This window comes from Siphateles boraxobius, unplaced genomic scaffold, assembly GCF_051911475.1.
Source record: "Siphateles boraxobius isolate OS27281-9 unplaced genomic scaffold, OSU_SipBor_1 6, whole genome shotgun sequence".
NCBI lineage: Eukaryota > Metazoa > Chordata > Actinopteri > Cypriniformes > Leuciscidae > Siphateles > Siphateles boraxobius.
In genome coordinates this window covers 33,237,253-33,262,313 of record NW_027509186.1, presented here as the reverse complement: position 1 = coordinate 33,262,313, position 25,061 = coordinate 33,237,253, and the positions used below count along the sequence as shown (strand labels likewise).

Sequence of the window (25,061 nt, the reverse complement as noted above, 5' to 3'; positions counted from 1 at the left end):
CAGTCATTTCACTGCTATATCATCACAACTTAAGCTTTGCTTATTAGCAAATTGTACATATTACATCTTTGCTCAGATCTCTACAGATAATTCAGGTAACCTTGACTTACCCTAAAAAGCTAAACCTAATTATGTCCACACTGTAATTGCTGTACACACTGTAATTGCCTGTGAGTTTTAGTAAAACACACACTGTAATTGCCTGTGAGTTTTAGAGTCATCTTTAGAGACTAATCTGTAGGAACTTTATAATACCATTCTGCTTACATTACTACCAACTTTATAACAATGTATATGTATGTATAGAATATATATGTATAATAGCAACTGCTGTTTGTTGTCATTAAATATAAGCCTACTACATTCTCATTTACATTTTCTGATAATTGTCACAATTTTTCTTTTGTAAGAAATGGATTTTCTGCAATTTGGAGTGTTGGTTTTGTGGTCTTGGTCCACAGGAGAACTCTCGAGACCACATAAACATGGCCTTGGTCTGGATGTAGAATTGTTTTAAGACCCCACACAAGGGATAGATATCTGACATCTCCAAGCACACCACATCTCTTTGGTGTACCTCAAATATAACTTGGATGGGAATATGAGATACTGTATGTCTGGGCCCCGATTTGTCTTGTCATTGTCTGGTATTGGTCTGGTCTTGACATTAAAGGGATGGTTCACCCAAAAATTAAAATTAGCCCATGATTTACTCACCCTGAAGCCATCCTATGTGTATATGACATTCTTCTTTCAGATGAAAATGATCAGAGTTATATTAAAAATTGTCCTGGCTCTTCCAAGCTTGATAATGCGAGTGAATGGCTGTCTGTCTTTGGAAGTCCATCAAAGCACATATCTATCATAAAGAGCTCCACGCGTCTCCGGGGGTTAATAAAGGCCTTCTGAAGTGAAGCGATGCGTTTGCGTAAGAAAAATATCCATATTTAGAAACTTTATCGACTAAAATAACTAGCTTCCAGGCAGAAGGCCGTACGCATCAATTTACGGCAAAAGAGTAACCTTTGCCCAGCACTATTTGTTTGACTCTTTAACTCTATTTGTTTCCCTTTAACTCTAATTTGCTAAGAACTTCATGTAAATTATTTAGATTTGTTAAAGCCAAACAGACTATAATGCTACAAAGCTCTTTTAACACTATCTTTATCTATCAATCTATTACCATTTCAGTCGTATCCGACTCTTGGTGATTCTATGACCATCTCTTGCCATACGCGAGAGACTGTCCAAGAAATTTCTTGGCAATCATTTTTCGGTTGTAGGCTGCCAGGTCTTTTTCCCAACCCACCCTTTTAAATGGCTTGGGACTCACACACACACACGCATTCACACCTACTGACAATTTAGCATCTCCAATTCACCTATTCTGCATGTTTTTGGATTGTGGGGGAAACCGGAGCACCCGGAGGGAAAGCTGCACCCACAGGTGAAACCCAGGACTACTGGCTCAGCCAAGACTCAAACCGGGGACCATCTTGCTGTCAGGCACTGTGCCGCCATCCTTTAACACTACAAAGACTTAATTGCCTTGTTTTAGCTAAACTCAATTTTCATGGATGCTAATTTCAGTTTTAGTCGATATGGAAAATTACCACAATCTGACTAACTTTATTGAGATTATAGCACCACTGCGATCTAGACACCTGAATCAGTCCTTTTAAAAAAGCACATTCAACTACATCGTACATCTGAATATATGTTCTTCTCCATCATTGGATGAATAACTGCTGTCATGATCAATAGAAAATATACACAAATTATCTTTTTAAATTAAATTCCATTTACCACCTACTTCCAGTGGGTGGTTATAATGCAACGTTAATTGCATCAGGCAAACAGCATTGCGATTTGTGAAGGTGCCTTCTATAATAAGCATAATTCACAGGCATTTTTTGAAAGGAGGCGTGTTTGCATGGAAGAAAATTACAATATCTTAATTTAAACACGCTGCATCGTTATTACAGTAAATTTAGAAACTGGTTATAATGGATTGTGGGTTTGTGAATAAGACGCAGGTTTTTGAGCTAAAATACAACATTCGAAAGTGGCAGTCTGTTTAGAGAATTAATCACTGTGTCACATATCCAAGACAAAATGTTTCCACTTTTTGTTAGAGTAGTGGTTCTATGCATCAGCAATGGTGACCTGTACAAAATCTGGCATCTTTCTCCTAAACGTGTAGCACAAGTTTGCTGTAAACCCAGGAAGCATGTAAAGCGGATTCAGCTCATAATGGATATTCCTGGGGCCAATTCATCAAATGTTCCAGGTTTGCTTTCTCACAGGCAGAGACTATGTAAATGCATCCCAGGCTCCTTTGGGAGATAAGAGGGGGCCAAACGGCACATTGTTTATTGGGAGTTGTGTTCAACATAAATCATCCAGCCACAAAGACAGAGAAGATAACTCACCTTTCACTTTGTTTTTCGTTGCCGCCTCTGAGAGCATGAAATGGAGAAGAGAGATGGAGGAACAGGGATGAAGGGGAAAGAGAGAGAGAGAAAGGGAGAGAAAGAGAGAGAGAGAGACTAGAGTGATTATAAAGTCCTCAGCATATACTCCTCGAGTCTCCCATTAAATTAAGTAACAGTTTGCCCCCCCTAAAAAAGAAAGTTTTGGCATCAATGACACCATCAACCCAAGTGAACTTTATTCAGTGGAGCACAAAAGGTGACGATTTCCCCACGCAATTGCAACGAATTGAGGCTTTCAAGCTTCAAATCAGATGTAAAAGAACTATAAAAGTTTTCCCCGCCAGCATTAAAAAAAAAAAAAGAAAAAAGAAGTTGCCAGCCCCTGCCAGCATTTTTGATAATTTTCACAAAACTTTCATGGCCCCCAGAATATTTTTTTTGTGTGAATATCTGAACATACATGCAGTACACCAAAAGAAAGAACAGAGCCTCTGCTTTAAAACAAAAAACTGTTTTATTCTAGCTTCATGCATTCTTTTTTATCAACACTTGACTGAGGGTAAGTTTCATGTAAAAAACAACATTTTGAACAAAAAGACTCGAAAAGCAGCCTAATTCTCCTTGGTGCAGTCTTGTTCATAAGAATTCATGATAGAAGTAGGGTTCTCCATTTTGTGAATTATATTATTTGCTTCACAAAACAAGTCTGAATGTTATGTTCATGAACAGTGTGATCTGATTGTTGAATTCAACCAATTCAGGCTCCTCTGAGACCCGAATGATCATGTTGCAACTTATCAGCTCACTGGAGGGGAATAACATAACTGCAGGGAAAAGAGCGACTAGAACATTGTTCAATCTCCTTTTGTGTTCCACAGAGGAAAGAATGTCCTACAAACTACATAAGGAAGTATCCCTTTAATGCCTAGTGAGTTTATAGATGAAATACAACTACTTCTCTTTGTTCAGAGTTGAAAGTTTGCTCATGTTTGAATGCATAAGCTTAATAGTTTCATTATGCCTGACCTTCTGCTTTGCAAGCCGCCTGCCATAAACATTGCCTTGATGAGGAGCGTAACGGACATATTTTATAGCATGCACCATCTGTATAGACTTCTTTACAGACCCAGCTGAATAATAATAATATACAACCCTTCATTGTCAATATGCATATGTCACATCAAAGATGAGGTGAGACTAAGAACCGAAACGACACTGCCCCCATTTTTGTTGCATGAAGGAAAATGACAGTAAAATCCCCATAAATGCATTTGCACTCCTCAACTTTGAATGTGATTCATTCAAGGCAATGAATAATTCACGCAGAACACTTTTTCTGACAACTTTTCTGACTTTGACAGTACATAGGGTGAAAAGTTCATCATATTTGGATATGACAAGACAAGTCTGAGGCAGAAGATATCACAAAAATGCACTGTATATACTGTAGATTCTGCATCACCAGCTTAAGAGTTGTTTAGTGACGATAACAATTGGACGACTATCTAAGGGAGTGAACTAAACGTTAGCGTAATCAAAAAAGATGCACATTTTTAGGAACATTTGTATTGCTTATACTGTAAGTAGCTCACAGTTTAGGAGACCAGGAGTTCCCAATGATGTTTTAAGAAACTTTCAGAAAAACACCTGAGATCTGAATAAAAATAGACATAAATAAGACAATTGTTATCATACAAAAAGTGTATAGTGTATAGATTATGAATAATATAGTTCAGACAATTTGGTATTGACTTTAGCAAATCTAAGCAGTTTGAGAATTTGTTTTTGAGAAACATGGGATTAATATCTAAGATTATTGAGCAAAAGTTTCCAATAATCCTGCATTTAATCTCATGTCTAGCAGTAACATTTGATTTGCAATTGAAATATTATATGTTGATAATGGTAATATATATTGAAATATTGCATTTGTGATTTTTTCCCCCACACACAATGATCTTAGAAACAGCAATTTAACTTGAGGGCAAATACTACACCGGTTTTTGGAATAACCTTGAAGCCTCTTTTGTGCCACTGCAATTGTTCCCATTTATTAAAAGCTGTTATGTGATATAAGTGGGCGTGTACTTGAGTATGACATTGAATACTGTCATTTATTTTGTATGAAAAGCAATTTTAGGACACATGGATCCTCAGTCAATGACATCCAGTACAATGACTTAAGACTGTCAATGACATATAAAAGTGGACAAATCTTTGTTAAATGTGCCAAGTTTTTAGAAACGCAGTGAATTATTTTCTTTGTATTCATGTTGGTTTCATAATGGTTTTTAAAAACTTTAGACCATATAAAAGAGAAGTTTCTAAAAATGTCATGTACTGTACATGACATTTGTAATGTAGCCATCAAGAAAGAAGAAATGACATTTTACCTACATGTGTGTACACATCTTAAAGAGGACTTATGCCCTTTTACAAAGTCTTGATTTTGTTTTGGGGGTTTACTAACAAAGGTTTTTCTCGTTTGATTGTTTGAAAAAGACATATTGGTTACACTTTATTTCGATAGTCACTTTAGACATTCTACTAACTATAAGCAACTTTTCAACTACATGTCAACTAACTGTCATTTGAGTATTAGTAGAGTGTAGTAGACTGTGTTAACAGATATTAAGCAGACAGTCTACTAATGGCGCTTTTCCACTACACAGTACCAGCTCGCCTCGGCTCGGCTCGACTCGACTCGACTCGCCTTTGTTTGGTTTTCCACTGTGTAAAAGTTGTACCTGTACCTGCTTTCGGGTACTTTTTTTCGTACCACCTCCGGCGAGGTTCTAAGCGAGCTGAGGCGAGCTAAGGCGATACTAAAATGTGACGTGAAAACAATGCCGACTGCTGATTGGTCAGAGAGAATCGTCACTATTCACTGCGTCATCATTGCACGCGCCAGATGGAGTATCCAGAATAACCCCGCCTTTTTTAAATAGTTTAGCCAGAGATAGTTACTAAACTTACTACTATTATTATGGCAACTCGGAAGAATACGCCGTGGTCAAACGAGGAGGTGCAGACATTCCTTTGTTTGGTTGCCGAAGAGAGGATCCAGCGAGAGCTTGATGGGGCAACGAGGAACGAAAGGCATCGCTATGACGACCGGGTACTATTTGTGGCGATACTTTCTGCAATGGAAAACGGAACGAAAAGCGAGCCGAGTCGAGGCGAGCCAAGGCGAGTCGAGTCGAGTCGAGCTGGTACTGGTAATGGAAAAGCGCCATAATACTCTAATGACAGTTAGTTGACATGTAGCTGCTAAGTTACTTATAATTAGTAGTATAGAGTGTAAAGTGGACTATCGAAATAAAGTGTTACCGACATCTTTCATATATATGACATTGTTGCTGCGCCTCTCTTCACAGTCTGACAGAAACGCTCTGGGGTGTGTTTCCCGAAAGCTATGGTCGCAAGTTCCATCGTTATCAGCATAGTTCAACAAGTCGGTGTTTCCCGAAACCATAGTTCCAACGAGCATTCGCAAACTGCATCGCAAAGTTGTGTGTTTGGAATGACAGCTCTCGAGTTGTGGTTAGAAGCATAGTTTCTTGTTTGCATGACATGTGGTACTCATTAAGTCCTTATCTTCAGCAAAATAAGCAAGCTGACATTCAGTACAATCTGTACCTTTGATTTATAATATATACAAATGTAATTTACTTCTTTTAGTTTGTCAAGAGATTTAAAGCACCATCTTTGAAGACTGCGCATGAGCGTACGTGATCTATACTACTTAAGAACGAGCCTATGATTGAATCTGGAAATAAAACAAAATAGTTCTCAGATACCATGTCCGTAATTTATAGCAAAACATCTAGTATTAATTCGATCTAAAACAGATTCATTAAAATAAGTTATCACTCCACCACGTGTGTGACATCATTAACCAACGTGGTTGAACGACAAATTTGCGACAGTACGGTTTCAGGAAACTGTCATGACTAGCTAGTTGATTTCTTCAACAAAGCATCATACTATGGTAGTTAAGTTACATCTTTGTACGGGAAACACAATCCTGTTTAGTTATTTTCTATAGGAAGCCCCTCCATCCGAATAGTGCAATGTGCTCTGATTGGTCTGCTGGACCAGTGTGTTGTGATTGGTCAACTGCTTCAAGCATGTTTAAGAAATGTCACGTCTCTTACCATAACTGTGAGTTTCAACACACTAAAATGCAACTCAACCAGGCATCGCCCCTTTTCAATTCCAAATATTATGAATTATTATCTGATAAATATCATGTTTTCTGGGGTCGGCCGTGCTTTGTTGTACAGTACCAATTCTAATGATACTCCAAAGTCATGCAAGTTTGGGATCAAAAACCTAACATGGCCACCAGTTCCTCAAGTACTGGCAGTTAAATCTCCTTGACCCTCACAAATAACAGTTCTCAGGCCCGAAACCCCATATTAATCAAACCGCTGTGAATTGGCACGTCGATCTAGAGTTTAACGAAGGAGTCATTGTTTTTCACACTCGTTAATCTCTCTCATTCTTCTGCCTTAGCCAACCACCCCCGACCCCCCTGCCTACATGGAAGTTATTAATCTCTGACTCTCTGCACGGTGTCGGAATCTAATAGTGTTGACAAAGTCAGACTCCATGATAAGATTCTCCTTGCTGTAAGCGGAAAATATTTGCCAGATCCTGAGAGGAATACCAATGGATACCAAGGATCCACTAGAGAGCAAAAGCTATTAATCGAACTCTATTTGCTCGGCTTTCACTCTTTTTTTTAAATATCTGTTACCCCCTTTTGGGTTGTTTATGGGAATTAGTGAGACTGGCAAATAAAAAACACTCCAAAAATTACATTAAATAAAGAGATCAAATGCTACATCTGACAAAGACAGATTCAGAGGCTATGTGAGCGAACATGAATTATTAATAATCTTGTTTGACACCTAACCTCAATCAAAGAAACATGAATTAGCAAATTACAGTTTATTGGATTTTTTGTTTGAACTGGTGTTTCCTATTTATTCTTTTCAACACTGCAGGGAATGTCTTCCAGCCAGACGCTGAATATCATACAACTTTTCAAATGAATAGCAAATTACAGTATGTTTTGCTTAAAATTAAGCCTATTTGTACTTACCATTAAAGGATTCAACTTTATACAACTTTAACCATTCCATCTTGCATTCGTAGCATGATGTTACTCGGAAAATAATTTGACTTGTCCCTGAGCTTTTAAAAGCAAAAATGGCATTTACAGGAATGCACTTATAAGAGTAAACCATTTCAGAGGCTTTAAAAGCAGAAATGGAGTATTTTATATATTTTATATTTTTTTATAGCGTGTATTTTTGTTACAGCACTTATACTTGTTTATTTTTTGAGCTGGACCATCTTTTCGTGCTGTTAATACATTTAAAAGGAGAATGAATGTCTGGTTACCACCGTCACTGGTGTCATGACAATGAAGCTGAACAAATGTGCACAGACAATGTCAGGAACTGATTTTATCACACTAGTCTAATGCAAACACTTAGGTCTCATGTTCTAATGCCAACACATAAGTCTCATTATACTGTACTTTAAATGCTGTTGTCTAATTAGTCATCGGACAGCATATTCTGCCTTAGCAGTCAAGGTGCAGTCACATTTGTTCTCTGCGAAATCCAGTTATTTCAATAGGAATCCAGGGGTTCACGTTAGAGCCATGTTTACGTTTTAAAGTCAATCATTTTAACCCTTAAAACGTCTCAGGTTACGTATGTAACCCTGGTTCCCTGAGAGGGAACGAGACGCTGCGTTGAGACGCGGTGGGAACGCTCTGCGTGATTGCGTCGTGAAGCACGTGTATAATCAGTCCAATGGAAGAGCGAGACGTCATAGGCGGTGACGTCATAGACCAGGAAGCTATAAAGCACACCAGAAAACAGACCGCGACAGCTTCTGAAAAAGCCTGAAGCAAGTCGATCAGGGCATGCAGGAAGTATGGCGGGAGAACGCAGCGTCTCGTTCCCTCTCAGGGAACCAGGGTTACATACGTAACCTGAGACGTTCCCTTTCAAGGGAACTCGAGCTGCGTTGAGACGCGGTGGGAACCCCATACCCACTACGCCATAAGACAAATGCCCGTTCTGTGTGAAGTCCTTGCGCACACTAGAAGCAAGCAACCTAGCCCCGGGAGTGGAGAGGTGTAGGTCATAAAATCTGACAAATGTATGAGGTGAGGACCAGCCTGCCGCATTACAAATATCCTGAAGGGAAACACCCGAAATTAAAGCCTAGAGGCAGCCATACTCCTAGTAGAATGGGCCTGAACAGCCACAGGTGAACGCTGTCCGGCCGCTTCATAAGCAAGTGAGATAGCCTCAACTACCCACTTGCTCATTATCTGTTTAGATGCAGGGCAACCTATCTTAGGTTACCCGAAGCAGACAAATAATTGTTCTGATAAACGCCACTGAGCAGCTCTGTGGACCTAAGCATCCAAAGCCCGGACAGGGCATAACAGATTTAAGATTTTCCTGATCTGGGGTATTAAAGGTGGAGGACAGAAGGCCTGGAGCACTAATGACCGCACATTTAGTAGGGACCTAGAAATACAACCCGATCTGGGGTGAAGAAATACTACCACCAACCAGGTGCAAATCCAAGTACGTGCAGGCCTCAGCCTCATGTACCACGGAGAAGACGAAATTAGGGATCTCTCCTCAGAGATAGCCCAGCAAAGAAACATTCATTACAGAAATCAAGTACTGTACCAAAAGGGCAGAAACGAGATTCAGAAGGCGTTCTCTGCACCAGGCAGAGAACAGCATATTAGTCTTCTCGTGGAGGGAGCTCTAGACTGGAGTATGGTCTCCACGACCTCGGTCGAGAAACCCGAATCTATGAGCTGGGCCCCCTCAGAGGCCGAGCCCACAGTATCCACAACTCCAGAGCTCCCAGGAGCAAAGATATCGGGAAAAGCGTATAGGTGTAGTGGCAACCACACCTATTACATTACATCCAGTCCAAGCGGAGCTGGATGCGTGAGGGAGAAACACAAGGGCAATGCATTGTACAAGCGATGCGAAAGGTCGACTTGTAGTTTGACCGAAGTTCTCCCTAAGAAGCTCCACCACCTCGGGGTGAAGTCTCCATTCCCCGGGCCACAGCCCCTGCCTCAACAGGATATCTGCTCTGATATACGAGACCATCAGTGTGTTGTCCGGACCCTTCGCCGACCAACCACTCATGATTGCCCCCGACTTGTGAGGGAAACATCCGTCGATAGCATTATGCGTCGACAAGAAGCTCCCAACACTGGGCCTGGGCGAGGAACCAAGGTTCTTCCACATGACCGAGGCACGAAGGCATAGCCGCGTGACGTTGATCATGCGAAAACGGATTTCCCCTCGGAGAAAACCCCTTGGTCCCGAGCGACCACTGCAGGGGTCTCATGTACAGAAGGCCAAAAGTAACTACGTTGGACGCAACTGCCATGAGCCCCAGCCAAAGACCGTTCACCGAGCGGCCACTCATGACCGCCCCTCATCCTGTGAGGGAAGCATCCGTTGATAGCGTGACGCGTCGACAAGAAGCACCCAGCACTGGGCCCTGGGCGAGGAACCAAGGTTTCTTCCACATGACCGAGGCACGAAGGCATAGCCGCGTGACCTTGATCATGCGAAAAACGGATTTCCCCTCGGAGAAAACCCCTTGGTCCTGAGCCACCACTGCAGGGGTCTCATGTACAGAAGGCCAAAAGTAACTACGTTAGACGCAACTACCATGAGCCCCAACAGTCTCAGAGACTGTTTGCAGTGAGTGACTGACCTAGTTTTACATTCTTTACGGCTGTGAGAATCGCAGAAATACGTGCAGGAGACAGACGTGCTTGCATTGTTGTCGAATCCCATAATACACCTAGAAAGTGGTCCTCAAGCTGGGAGGAGTACACTCTTTTTGGTGTTGAGCCGCAACCCCAACCTCCTTATGTGGGGCAGAACGACATCTCGATGTTGAACTGCCAAAAGCTCGGACTGAGCTAAAAATCAACCAATCGTCGATATAATTTAATACGCGAATGCCCTGGAATCTCAGAGGAGCCAGAGCTGCATCCACGCATATTGTAAAAGGTGTGGGGTGATAACCTAGGCCGAATGGAAGAACCCGATACTGGTATGCTTCGCCCCTGAAAGCAAACCTCAGGAACCTCCTGTGATGAGGATGGATAGATAAGTAAGCGTCCTTTAACTCTATTGTGACAAACCAGTCCTCGGACTGAATCTGTGACACAATCATATTTAGCGTAAGCATAATATGCTGTTTAATTGACGCAGGTCTAGAGTAGGACGCAACCCCTCATCCTCTTTCGGAACAATGAAGTAATGGCAGTAAAACCCTGACTGTCTGCCGGGAGGAGGAACCCCTTCTACAGCTCCTTTTGCAGAAGTGTCAGTACTTCCTGCTCCATAACCAAAGCCTGCTCGGGGTCCACCACAGTGGGGAGGACCCCTAGAAATCTGGGCGGACAAGAACCGAATTCTGAACCCTTTTCTATAGTGTGCAGGACCCACCGAGAAATATGTGGCAGTAGTTTCCACGCTGCCAGAAATTCTACTAGGGGAACCAGTCTCTCAAGACTGGCCTCTGGATTTGGTTGAACAGTCAGTACGGTGCCCTGAAGCGGCGAACCGGCAGGGAACAACCGAACTGACCGTTCTACGACCCTCCTCGGAGGATCGTATGGGGACACTGACACCTCGGTGCCCTGAACGGCGAACCGGCAGGGAACAACCGAACTGGCAGCGCTGCGACCCTCCTCAGAGAGTCGCACCCCAGAGGGCGCCGAGGAGAAACGATTTCTCAAAACCGTCCCTGCCCCGGAGGAGCCCTGAGAAGCTTTATTAGAGATGACAGTCCTCAGATCTTGCCTCCCTTTAAATAACTTAGTTCCAATGACCCTCCTCGGAGGATCATTGGAAAAAGCAGGCACCTCGGCACCCTGAAACGGCGAACCGGCAGGGAAACCGAACTGGCAGCGCTGCGACCCTCCTCAGAGAGTCGCACCCCAGAGGGCGCCGAGGAGAAACGATTTTCTCAAAAACCATCCCTACCCCGGAGGGGACCACCCTTTAGAAGCCTGATAGCCTCGGCATCAGGGCTTCCTATTGTCCAAGCTTTTTTAGAGATAAAATAGTCCTCAGATCTTGCATATCTCTAACTGGCTAGACTGCTACCGCCACCCAAGTCCCCTTTGATTGTGGAGGAGCCCAAATGGCGATGCTCGCTGTGCTGCGAGGAGCTTAGTAGACTGAGACTGCTCCGCCCAGCAGTCTCAGGAACATAGATTGGTGAGGAAGAAACCTCTGGAACGCCGCTGAACGGTTTATTCTTAGTTTCTTGAAAGCGGAGCATCCAGAAGAACAGACATAATTTTATCTTATTTTTCTTTACTTTTAAATCAGAAAAACGTATATATATATATATATATATATATATATCAGTCCGTGGCCACCAGCAGGAAAACAACCGAACTGGCCGTGTGCGACCCTCCTCAGAGAGTCGTCACCCAGAGGACGCAGAGGAGAAACGATTTCTCGAAACCGTCCCTCCCCAGTATAGTTTATCTGTTTTTGCACGACGCAATTCTCGAATAGCGTCAGTGCTGACAACCTCACATTCATCCATGTCTTTATAATTTACCCACCAGCGTTGCCTAAAAAATTTTTTATTTAGATGGCTGGTGGGTAACGTCGGGGTTAAAAATTATGACGCCGACTCGGGAGAGAGAAAGCTAGCAAGCGTCTCTTTAACCCGAGGCACTGTCATACCATGATACTTAATACCCATAGCATTACTATAGTTAGACGTAGGGCATTAAACACATAAAATAGAAACCGACTTATTCCACGATCTTGACACCTCAGTGTGGTGTGGAGATAGTGAAAAACGGCAGTCCCCGACGAGGAGGCTGAGATACAGAGTTTTTCTGTTTTTAGATTTATTTCATCTAATAAACTCCTTATTTTCACTCTCATAAAGTTCAGCTGGCCAGAAAATATTTAACTAGCAACAACACTAGATAAACCTCCTTTTAAAGCTCCTCTTTATTCAACAGAGTTATGAGCTGACTTATTTATTCATTTATTGAAAACTCAAACATCTGCCTTTTCTTAATATCTTTATTTGTTTTGTTCTCTTTTTCTAAACAAAACACTAACGATACCAATTCCTCGGAACTGGAAATCGCCAGCACTGGATCTGGCAGGTGAAAGCTGAGATAGGGCAGAGCCCGTCCCAACCCCCGCTGTCAGATCCGTTTGCGAACCCCAAAATGCGAGTCGCCGCCGTGCATCGGCCACAGCGGGACCCGCGCACCGAACCGTCCTCCTCGAAGAACGACCGGCGGGAGCGGAGCGTCCTCACGGACAGTTTCTCGCAATGCTCACAGTCAGCCCCCTCGAGAACTGACTGTGGCATGCTCCACTCCCAAATAGTAACAAAAAGCTGATGTGTGTGTCCCCACCCGTGATATAACGTGGGCAGGGAACAACACAAAAGCTGCTTGCTCTCTTTTGCCATAATATATATATATATTGCAACTTGACAGACAACAATAAATATGACAAGGACAGAATACACAGATCGCTTGCTGAAGGCAACAGAAGCTGTCGCGGTCTGTTTTCTGGTGTGCTTTATAGCTTCCTGGTCTATGACGTCACCGCCTATGACGTCTCGCTCTTCCATTGGACTGATTATACACGTGCTTCACGACGCAATCACGCAGAGCGTTCCCACCGCGTCTCAACGCAGCTCGAGTTCCCTTGAAAGGGAACTCACCTTTTATCACCAAAATGACATATTTAAACGTTTTTCCTTGAAAAGAATTCTTCATGCTTTAGAATAGCTTGAATGTAACTTTACACCCTTGCCTTATTTAGTATAAACTAGCCCCGCCTCCACTCACTCACACCAGCTCAGAGATCCACTCGCAGATGATCACACGTTGACCTTATTGGTTATAAGGTAGTTTGTGATGTCAGAAACACTCGCGATTTCAAACCGCGTTTTTGAGACTGTCTTTGGTTCACTGCAGTTTTAAGTGGAAAATACTAAGCAATGGTGTTGACTTGCATATGAATTTGCAAAACATATCTGAAAACATATCTATATATATCTACATATCTAAAACATGTATAGACATATAAACAACATTGAAAGCTTGATTTTCACCAGAGGGGGACTTCTAAAAAATCAGACCAAAATCCAGAACAAACACACACACAAATTAAGGCATGAGACTAGAACACACCCAATGCAAAAAAACAAAAAAAAAACACACACACATGCACACATGCATGCATGCACAAATGCACATACACGCATCTCACTTAATTTGGACTTTGTTCCTAGTTTGCACCGTTTCCATAGTTGAGATTGTTGTCATGGTTTCAGATTAGTTGTCATTTAGTTCAGGTGTGTGTCATCATTAAGTATCCTTGTTCCCACATGTACTTTGTTCATTGCGGTTGGGACTTGTCTGTGCCTAGATGTGTTGAATGCTGCTCTCTTTGTGAGGTTTACTTGCGTGTGGATTTATTAAAGACTGCCCTTCATCTTCATCATCATGTTCATGTACTTTCTAAAACACAGTGGTGTGACACCAAGGAATTCCCATTAAAAATATAATTTTTCCAATTTTTTCCAATAAAAATTAATCAGACATGCAGTGGTTTGATTTTAACACATTTACACACGTGCCCTCGTAATCTTTCATCAAAATAACTTCCACTGACATCTCTACGATGACGTGTGTACTGGTGCGAAGACGGGACAACCTGTCACATGAGACCGCCTCCAATGCTGGAGACACAACACAGTCTCATGACAGTGCGTATCTATACTACAAATGTTATTTCTCGTGCCATTTAAACGCCAAAAATGTTTTTTGCGTGTATATGCTACGCACTGAAATCCCCTTAGGTAGAATTAGGGGAAGGGGGGAGGGGGTGCGTGCTTATTACACGCCATAAAGTGCGTATCATATGCACGCGCAAACTGCGTATCATAGACACGCAAAGATTCTTTTAGGTGTATAAGTGGCACGAGAAATAACATTCGTTGTATTTATACGCACTTTCATGAGATCGGGCACGGAGACACGGGTCTGAATCCCGCTCTGAGCGGGTCGAGTACGGCCGGTTACACAGAGATGCCAATAAAGAACCTTTATTTTTAAGATTGCATGAGTAGTTTTAAAATGGCGTATCAAGTTACAAATATTGTCTAACTTTTAAAATTACACAGTCCTCATGAATGATTGGTCGTTCAGGCAATCACACAGACTGGTCAATTTTAAAATCTCTGCCCAAAATGCTAAAAAGGCTTAATGGTGCTAAAAATAGGCTTTGGCTTTGTATGCAAAATTTTACCTTTGGATCCAGGGGTGAAATGTGACACGGACAAGTTTTCGTGACATTTACCTGTCTATAAAAATGAATCTGGGCAATTAGCTCGATTCTGCTCATGGAGGTTCCTGCCTCTGGGCTTTGCCTTAGTAACCACTGTTTCTCACACGTTCATTTCTCTCTCCAATGCTTTTTCTGGCAGGGCCTATTTCTGATACCTGCCTGCGGGCGATGTGAAGAGAAGGGGGAGTCGGTCCCCACGGTGATTAGTCTAACCAACCATGAGAAAGGGTTTGTCCTCCAAAGCAGAGAGAACGAGGCCCTCCAGTGCGCTCGCCAGGCGGCCGGAGGAATCATAGCTCACATTGCCAAACAGAGAGAGTCCCTCGGGCACTACGGCTGCGACTGACCCCACGTCAAAGAGTAACCTATCATTCTCAGGCCAGAGGAATAAAAAAAGAATCCATCAGACAAGCGCAATAAAGCTTGACGCGAGTAATTTTGATTTCTGCTATCGTGAACGTATAGCTGTGTATTTGTATACCATTTTGGTCATTATCATAACAGTATTGATTGCTTTACTTAGCATTTCAAAATATGGCTAGCTGGTGATGACATGTGTAAAACTAAGCATAGCCCTCATAACCAGAGCAGTCCTGAATGTTTTCAATGCCTCAAAACTTTTTGCAATGTTGCAAGATTTTGAAGCTTTCCCCGGAGAAACGACCTGCTAAAGCAACTGAGATCAGCAGTCGGCGAGTGCCCACTTAAGGAGTCTTCCATTCCCCTGATAAGAGTGAGAGTCTGAGGAAGGGAAGATAGAAGACACTCCATATGTTCCATTAGGACATTACAAAAACTTGAATGAGATATTGAAGCTCCCATGTGTACAGTTTGAATCAGTACATTTTGCAGTAGCAAAACCATGTTGATTCAACTAGAATCATGAACATTATTATTTATTTAAAAGATGAAATTGTTGTGTCCCTTCAGACATGCTTAAACAAGTTGCAAATAGCAGCAATAATACAACAAAATAAAGCTTTCTTAAGAAAATATGACGGTTCCCATTTTCCCTATGACTTCCCATGCAAAACAAATATTTTTTTTATAAGATAAATATATTTTTATATCACTTCAGACATATTTAAATAGAAAACAGCAGCAACGATAATAAAATAAAAATATATAATAGTGAATAACGCGTGAAAAAAAATGTGTTTTGCTTAATTAAACAAGAAACGTGAATTTTAATTTTTTAATCACCTCAAACATTTTTAAATAGAAAGGGACAGCAGCAACAATAATACAATGAAAAGAAATTTTGAAAAGTTATCAATAAAATAAAATTTAAAAAATGGTTTGTTATTTATATCAATTTAGGCAAATTTAAATAGCAATAATTATTAATGAAAAGAAAATAATACAACTGAAGAAAATGTAACTGCTGCTGTCCGATGGAAGATCATATTGATTAAGATCTATCTATCTATCTATCTATCTATCTATCTATCTATCTATCTATCTATCTATCTATCTATCTATCTATCTATCTATCTATCTATCTATCTATCTATCTATCTATCTATCTATCTATCTATCTATCTATCTATCTATCTATCTGTCTGTCTGTCTGTCTGTATTTTGCTGTTTTAGACCCCACTGACTTTCTTTGTATGAATAGAAACAGCTGATTTTTATTGGCTGTGAACAATTTAACCTGCATTCCTAACATTTCTTAAGTACAGTGCACTGTTAGTGAACTGAACAAACCCCTCACCTTGAATATGAGCAAGAGTAGTAGGAGCTCTTGTCTTAGCAAGTGGCGCTAATAATACCAACATGATATTTCTGTCTTTATTGGTTCCCGAGGGAAAAACACCTGAAAATCCAGGCATGCCCACAACATCCTCCTCTGCATGAAGTGACAGTCTGCTCAATGTCACCCCATGCTGTCCTCCTCACCTGTGGCCAACAGCATGTGAATAATTCAACAACTCTGTATTATTAATGAAGAATGAGCTGTAAGTAATGGCCGATGCCTGGGGCCATTTACAGTGACAATGCTGAACACAATTCCAGAAGCAAGGAAAAACTCATATAAACAACTCGCCGTTTCCCTCTGGAACATTTAATGCCTTGTACGTTTACCGTTTCATTCTCCACATTATCATAGAGTTACACTTAAAGGGCAGACAGGAAAGAATGACTTGGTAAAAGGTTAAAACTAAATTACGTTAGCTGGGCAAAACGTCTGAGGCAGATTTAAAAGACAACCACACACTGGTATAAAACCTCGCAAACATCTTTGTGTTCTCTCTATGAAAGAAGGGTAATATTTTAAAGATATTATTACACTGACATAGAGGGGGGTAGGAAGAATAGCAATGAAAATGGAGTTACAAAGAGAATTCCATACTTTTTTTGTCTGAGAAAATACCACAGAAAATACAAGCACAGCTGATGAACTACAAGGAAATCTTGGTAAATGTCAAACCAAATAACTTTTGTGGCTTTTTGTGTAGCATTTAAACTGGCATTTTCCAATAAACCTATGTTTAGCGAAAGGCTAAAATTATGGTATAAAGGCCCCTTTACTTCAAAATGAGAAACACATTGGTATATTCTGTAGCTCTTGTATTTTCTAGCAGTAGATTGTAATAAATAATCTCACATAGCCAGATTTTTGACTATTGTTAAAGTTTTGGCCCACTTTACAGCTTATTCTGGCCATGAACTGACCACTTAGACAGGAAGAGACTTTCTGACTGACTTGTGAAGCAAGCAGTTGCATTGCTGTCAATTGAGGAACAGATTTTATAAAAAAAACTTTCTTTGTGTTCAGAAGATGATCGAAATTCTTGTGGGTTTGGAACGACATGAGGCGGAGTAATTACAGTAATGACACAATTTTCATTTTTGGGTGAACTATCTCTTTAAGTTAAAATAGTTTGCATGAGCGAGAGTATAAATGAAGATGCAAAAGCAGACTAGTTAAGTGTCTTTAAATGTCACATGCAGAACAAATAATGTCCATGACAAGCTCTGAATGTTAGCTTGTGTTAAACACAGACATTACTTCAAGCATTTAACTAAAAACCGTTCAAAAACCAATTGACTTCGGGAGGATGCAAAATTGCTAACTCCGACTTCACAGAATTTTTGAAATAGCTGCTGATTGAATCTTTAGCAAGTGCTTTCCAATTTTGTGCGCAAAATGCATCAGACAGTCCAAAAACATCAGACCGTTCAGACTAGCTATAGTCATCCAGATAACATTGAGCTCTTTCAATAAGCAACTTTTCTTATCTTAGGGAGTACAGCGTCAACACATGTGTACAACAAATCTGTTTTGCACAGCTCTGTCACTAATAATGATTTTTATGGTTAAATTGCATCTCAGATGACATTAAATGTGTCTAAATCTTGTTTACAAGTCCTAAATATTATAAACGCACATTCTTCAGTGTCATCTTGATTTATTTGTTCTTGTATCAACAGCTTAAAATTTCATTTAAAGCCGTTCCTTGTCTGACACTCTATGACAGACACACCATGGTGTCTCACCACGAATGTAAACACATCACCACAACCTCAAACACAGCATCAGTGTCACATATCAAGTCACTGAAGCAGAAAAAGAACTAAGTTAATTAATTTCAATGTTTATTTCTTCAGGACTGCCATATTAGACACAGGACTGTCATACAGCGGATAAACATGGGTCTTTGGGGTCTGTGCTCGAATATTACCACCTTTTATTTGGCACATGGCTGGAGCTTTAGAAAATGCTTTAAAATTAAACTCCCGCTGCATGTTTCCCCGTGGAACACGACATGCAGATAAGAAAGAAACGGCCTCCAAACTGAAGGTAACGGAGTATTCAACCTTCTGCAGTCCTTATCTGACACCTCCCCTGAGGAAAGACGACCCGTCAACACTGCACTTCACGCTCACCCCTGACTTATGTCTACAACGCAGATGACATTGGCGGCTGTGTGTCCGTACACAAATAAACCATGTTTAGAAGTGCTGATCGGCCGAAGTGAAAAAGCTGTGCTGCTTCCTTTGAGTTGTATGTACATGTGAGTCAAGAACATGTGGTTGGAAAGACATTTTAATATTGTTGTGATGACCACGCATTCAAAATGGCTGAGATAACAAATTACTGTCTGTGGCCCTAAAAATGTCAGAGTGTCATCAAACACAACTAGTATCCATAAGAACATGATGTTAAAGAGTTTTCTGAACCATTTTTGCAGGGTGGATGTATGAAGTCAGGTCTCCTCGTGTTCACACAGGTGAGTAACCACAGCTGTAGGTCCTCACATTAACTATGAACATGTTCCACTAACATCTGACAAGTTATGTCATACTGTAGTTTTGAACAGCAGGGAAGGACGGGGTAAGATGTGACTAAGGTGACACACCTGGTATTAAGATGCGTTTTGGTCGATTGGATCACAAGTGAACGGCGCTAAATACAGGTGTAAATGAGGTCTGACAAGTTTTGAGCTTGCCCACTTTCGACCACTTCCAGAGGTAGTAAAATACATTCGACCGGATTGCTTTCGTAGTGTAAGCACTCATGTGGTCAAATGCATTCGAACAGCCACAAAAGACACTCAGTGACTTACTTGATTGTCTATTATTTATCCTAATACTAGTGATGCAATATTGCAATAACAGTTTTTATGATTTTCAATTTTGTCTAGTCTTTTAACATCTAAATTAAATGTTTTCATTTACTTCCCATAATAATAAAAGTAATAATGAGTAATATATGACAACATTTGAAGTGGATCAAAACCTTTCATCAAAGTTATACATGAATTTTAGGACAACTTTGATGAACTCTTTTGATCCACTTCAAATGTTGACAACTGTATGTGTGTTTATGTATATATATATATATATATATATATATATATATATACATAAACACACATACAGTTGTCAACATTTGAAGTGGATCAAAAGAGTTCATCAAAGTTGTCCTAAAATTCATGTATAACTTTGATGAAAGGTTTTGATATATATATATTTGATATATATATATATATATATATATATATACACGTACACATTTCTTTTTTTTCTCATAAAAAATAATTGTATGCATTTTGCCCGAAAATTGTTATCACAAATAAATCTGCTTTTCTGTAGATACAATTAGAGCATACAAGGTTGGAATGACTTGTGTGAATAATGATGTGATTTGGTGAACTATTTCTTTACCCTCTAACCCAGTCATAATAAACCTCGTCCTCTTCTTGAAATGCCTAGTTCTTCATTAATTTGTTTTTTATTGCACAGCAAAATCCAGCAGAGCGTTGAATGACCCACATGCGGCAGGTACATGGGGTCTCTTGGCCCGAAGAATGGCGAGTTCAATCCATCTCTTTTCATGTTTCGAGCCGTCTCATGTCATTGTGACCTTCTCAAAGTCAGTGCCCTAAATCGGTTTTCATCCGTGTAAGCTGTGACCTTTCCAGCTTGGAGGCTTTTAGCCTTACCTGCAGCACCACACAGTTCCACCACCTGCTCCAAGAGCACAGTCTGACGGAGAGCTAATGCTTCAGAGATCAACCAATCTCATTCACATCCTCCATGCCAGTCCATGGCATTTGTGTATTCAACCTTCTGAAATTCTACTTCAATAAACAAGAGGGATGTTATGACACCTCGTGATATGATATGATGGCACATACAGCGTGTGATATCACTCTGGTCTGCTGCTCGCATTTTAGAAGCTATTAGTTTTGCTCTTTTTGTTTAGGGGATGGTATAAAATGGAAAAAAAAATAGTTGTGGTGGACAGACAGGAAGGATAGACAGACGGACGGATGGACAGACAATCAGATGATTGAACGATAGATAGATGGACAATCAGATTTTATTTTTATTTTTATTTAACCATTAAAGATGGTTGAACGGACGAACGATAGATAGATAGATAGATAGATAGATAGATAGATAGATAGATAGATAGATAGATAGACACATACACAGACAGACAGACAGACAGACAGACAGACAGACAGACAGAAGCCCCTTTCACACAGAGATTCCGGAAAATACACGGATAAAGTGACCCGGGATTTGACCTGGGTTCGTTTGATTTTGGTTCATTCACACTGCCAGTGATTTTCCGGAATCAGAGAGTGCGTTCACACACAACCCGTAAAAATCCCGTAAAGACACGTGACATCGATGTGACATGTAATGTCTCAGCAGCGTCTATAGTTTGCTTATGAGCTGCGATTTCTCTCTCGAGAAACCACGCTTGTGCATTCTTTTCTCTGATTTGATCTTAAACTAGCGCATTACGTACCGTTTCACTAGCCTGCTTTCACTTCACTTCAGCGTCATCATTACGACACGGCATTGATTACGGCTTTTGTTCACAATGCGTGCGTTCCGGGACTGATCCCGGCAATGTTACTAGGTCCCCAACCCGGCATCGATCCTGGCATCAAACCCGGGTCGTTTTTGCTTTCACACAGAAGGCGTTCTGGCAATTTCCCGGGATCAATGCACTGTGTGAAAGGGGCTAGACAGAGACAGACGGACAGACACAGACAGACAGACAGGCAATCGACAGACAGACAGACAGACAGACAGGCGATCAAATGAGTGAACGATAGATAGATAGACAGACAGACAGGCAGACAGATAGATGATCGAACAAATGAACAATAGATAGATACAACAATAAAGAGACAGACAGATAGATAGAACAATCGCATGAACGAACGATCGAAAGATAGATAGATAGATAAATAGATAGACAGACAATCAGATGATTGAACAAATGAACGCTAGACAGACGATCAAATGAGTGAACAATAGATAGATAGATACTGTAGATAGATAGATGATCAGACGAACAATAGATAGATGAACAAATGAACAATAGATAGACAGATGATCAAATGAGTGAATGACAGACAGACAGACAGACAGACAGACAGATAGATAGATAGATAGATAGATAGATAGATAGATAGATAGATAGATAGATAGATAGATAGATAGATAGATAGATAGATAGATAGATAGATAGATAGATAGATAGATAGATAGATCTTAATCAATATGATCTTCCATCGGAAGAGTTTGAGAACTGAAAATATTTTGCTATTGCATAACACACACACACACACACACACACACACACACACACACACACACACACACACACACACACACACACACACACACACACACACACACACACACACACACACACACACACACACACACACACACACAAATGTCTGAAGCAAATGAACAGATTGATTTGATTAACACAGCACAGCAGGGAAACCAATCAGTATGCCAGTGTTGTTATTAAGGACGGAAGTGGATGTGTTTGTACACAAGTCCAGAAATACTGCAATTAGCAAAGCATAGAGAACAATAATAGCATAATAGTTTGGATTACTGGTAATGGCTGACACATCTCTGCATGGTATATAATAAAAGAAGTGATGCCACATTGCAGAGAATGAAACAATTTTATCTTGAGTACTATTACTGCTCTCAACGCATTTGCTCTGTCTCAAAGGTAAACCAGTTTGCTGCCTGTGTCTAGAGTTATTTAGTTTACTAGGATTATATCCAAAAATATTATAATAGCAATTTCTTTTGGAGCTCTATCCTCAAAACGGGGTGGGTATGTAATTACTCACATATTGTTGTGAGAAGGGTCAATGATAAATAATGATGTCCAAGAATGAAAAATAATTTAAAAATGTAGTTTACAAAGCCAAATTCTTAAAAATGTAATTTGTGTATTCAGGTTGCTCTTATGTTTTAACAAACCAATTTTAACAAAATACTCAATCAGTCTATAAATCAATGTACCTATCAACTAAACAATAACAACAAATTGTATTTTATTTACACCTTGAATACAAGTGAGTTTGCAGATATTCTTGGATCATGAGTACATTTTTTCTTTGATATATACCATTTAACAACCTGAACTATCCCTGCTGAGTCATAAAATGTCAAATTATGTGGATTTTTTTATAAATCCTAACACACAATCATGAGGGTCTACAGAGTCTCTCTGTGATATAATTACATGTTAATGGATTTCTTGTCACATGACAACAAATTAACTTCCTGCAAATTGCTTACACCAAACGGACTTTGATTTGGTAAGCTTTTTTCTTCCAAATCAACTACTTTTTAAAGTAATTTTTTTTATCCACAAGAATTTCCATTTGTTTTACAATCCTAGGACAGTTGCACCACCTTGACTTTTATTATTTTATGCAATTAATTTTAGTCCAGTCATTATCTGTATGAACTGCATTTCTGAATAAATGAATAGATCCATCAACCAAAAATGAGCTATACAATTTACCCGAAGATCAATATTAAAAGCACCAAAATGAACATAAAGGAATGACAAGTTTCCACCACATCTCTTTTGTTCATCATGATATTTTGTTTCCTGCTCTTTCTTTTTCTATTTTGACCAACAAAGATGTTGTTTCAAGCCGTAGTAACATGGCTTCAAGTGCCGACAGCATATCAGATTCTCAACGTGATCGCAGCGCTCCATCGCTCATGTTTGGATGTGCACAAGCGCTTATGCTTTGATACAGCGTCAGCCATAAATCTCTCATTTAATTTTCCTCAGAGAGACAAAATCAGAAAAATGGTCAAAACACACATACGTAGGTCAGTTTTCATGAAACAGATTAAACCGAGTACTAGAGCAAACAGTAAATTCATTGTAGAAACACTATTGACAGTGCAATTTAATCCAGGACTAAGATTAATCTGTGTCTGGGAAACCGGCCCTCAAAAGTTCATGGACTGATGTGGACGTGTAGAGCAGACCGGCTCTTTCCCGGTGGGGTTCTAGACAAACAATTTCTTATGTCATGCTTCCGTGAACACACATCTAATATGTACTCTTGGCATACACTGCTGGCAGCAAACACATTGAAAGGCAACCAGTGTTGATTCCACTGGGACGGCGGCAAAGTGAGCTGGGCCAAGTCCAAATTCAGGTGTAAGCATTTTTTTGCAGGTAGTTTTCTGATTTTTTTTCTTTTCTTTGCGGAGGTGATTTATTTTGAGTACAAAAAGAACAGAGGCTATGTATAGGAGCAGTTTGAAGCCTGCTCTTACATAAATGCCCTGTAGGGATAAAAGTCCTACACTAAACTGCAGATTCTTGAGCTACTGTGGATTGAAAGCTGATCCTTGTTATTTTATAAGCAAAGTAAAAAATCTAAGTGTGTGTTCACAACTGAGTTTGGTTCGCTTGTGCATTGAACTAACACAATTGAAAATACCCTGAAATGTTTGAAGAAAAGTGCAGTTTTGATGATCTGTTGTGATATTAGTACTAAGAATTTTGAAAATGTACCAATTGCTTGTGAAAATTGTGCCAAAGCAATTAAAAATACTAATAAACAGTAAATTAGGAGTTTATTGAGGCATGTTGTAGTTAACAGCAAATTTGAAGCTTTTAAAGTGACAGCAGCCTAATAAACCCGATGCAGTCTGTCATTAATGATAATCAACAACAAATGACAAAAGGAAAATCACTCCCTGATTTTGACTGGTTTATTTATTTTAATAAGGATTAATCTGTATTTAATGTGTACAGTAAGATTATGAGGTGCTATTTTACATTATTACATTTTTTTGTAGGTTATTACTTGTCTGAATAACACTGTTAGTACATCTTCCTGAATAACTTAAAACACTGTTTATTTAATTTTCATTTTCATTCTGTTGTATTTATTTGTCCGTCTTGCTTGTAATTAGTTTCTTTGGTCTTATTGTATTGTATTGCTGACTGTTTACTTTATTTTGAGGACCTTTTTCTTACATTAGTTAACCGAGTATTAGTTTTTGCTGAAGTATCGTTAATTGTGAAATTTCACTGATATTTAAAAGTGATATCAGACTTTGAGTAGCTACACATAAAATAACCATAATTACTCAACAATATTATTTTTAAGAACAAACTAAAATTTAAGCCATTACTAACCAAACACACACTTGTACTTATTCAAACTTGAAAAGTTAGTGACTTGACATGAACCAATGACACCAGTGACATCAAACCCATGAGAACATTTTTTATATTTATGCAACCTAGCCATTAAACATGGAATATATGTGGTTTATCACTTGACACTTTATTATGTTGCACCTGGTTATATTTATTAATTTATTTTTATATAGTTTGTCCAGGGGTCAGCAATGACTACCTCCACTCCTCCAATTA

At 39.9% G+C, this 25,061-nt stretch overlaps 1 protein-coding gene across 3 annotated transcripts in view; it reads right to left on the bottom strand.

Annotated features, from left to right (window-relative positions):
- Positions 1-25,061, bottom strand: part of cadm2b (cell adhesion molecule 2b) — a 232,631-nt gene that overhangs the window by 87,663 nt on the left and 119,907 nt on the right. For all 3 annotated transcript variants that reach the window (XM_077207049.1, XM_077207051.1, XM_077207050.1), the window contains exon 2: positions 2,433-2,459. In XM_077207049.1, coding sequence (XP_077063164.1) covers positions 2,433-2,459 — 27 coding nt within the window. The remainder of the gene's footprint in view (positions 1-2,432; positions 2,460-25,061) is intronic.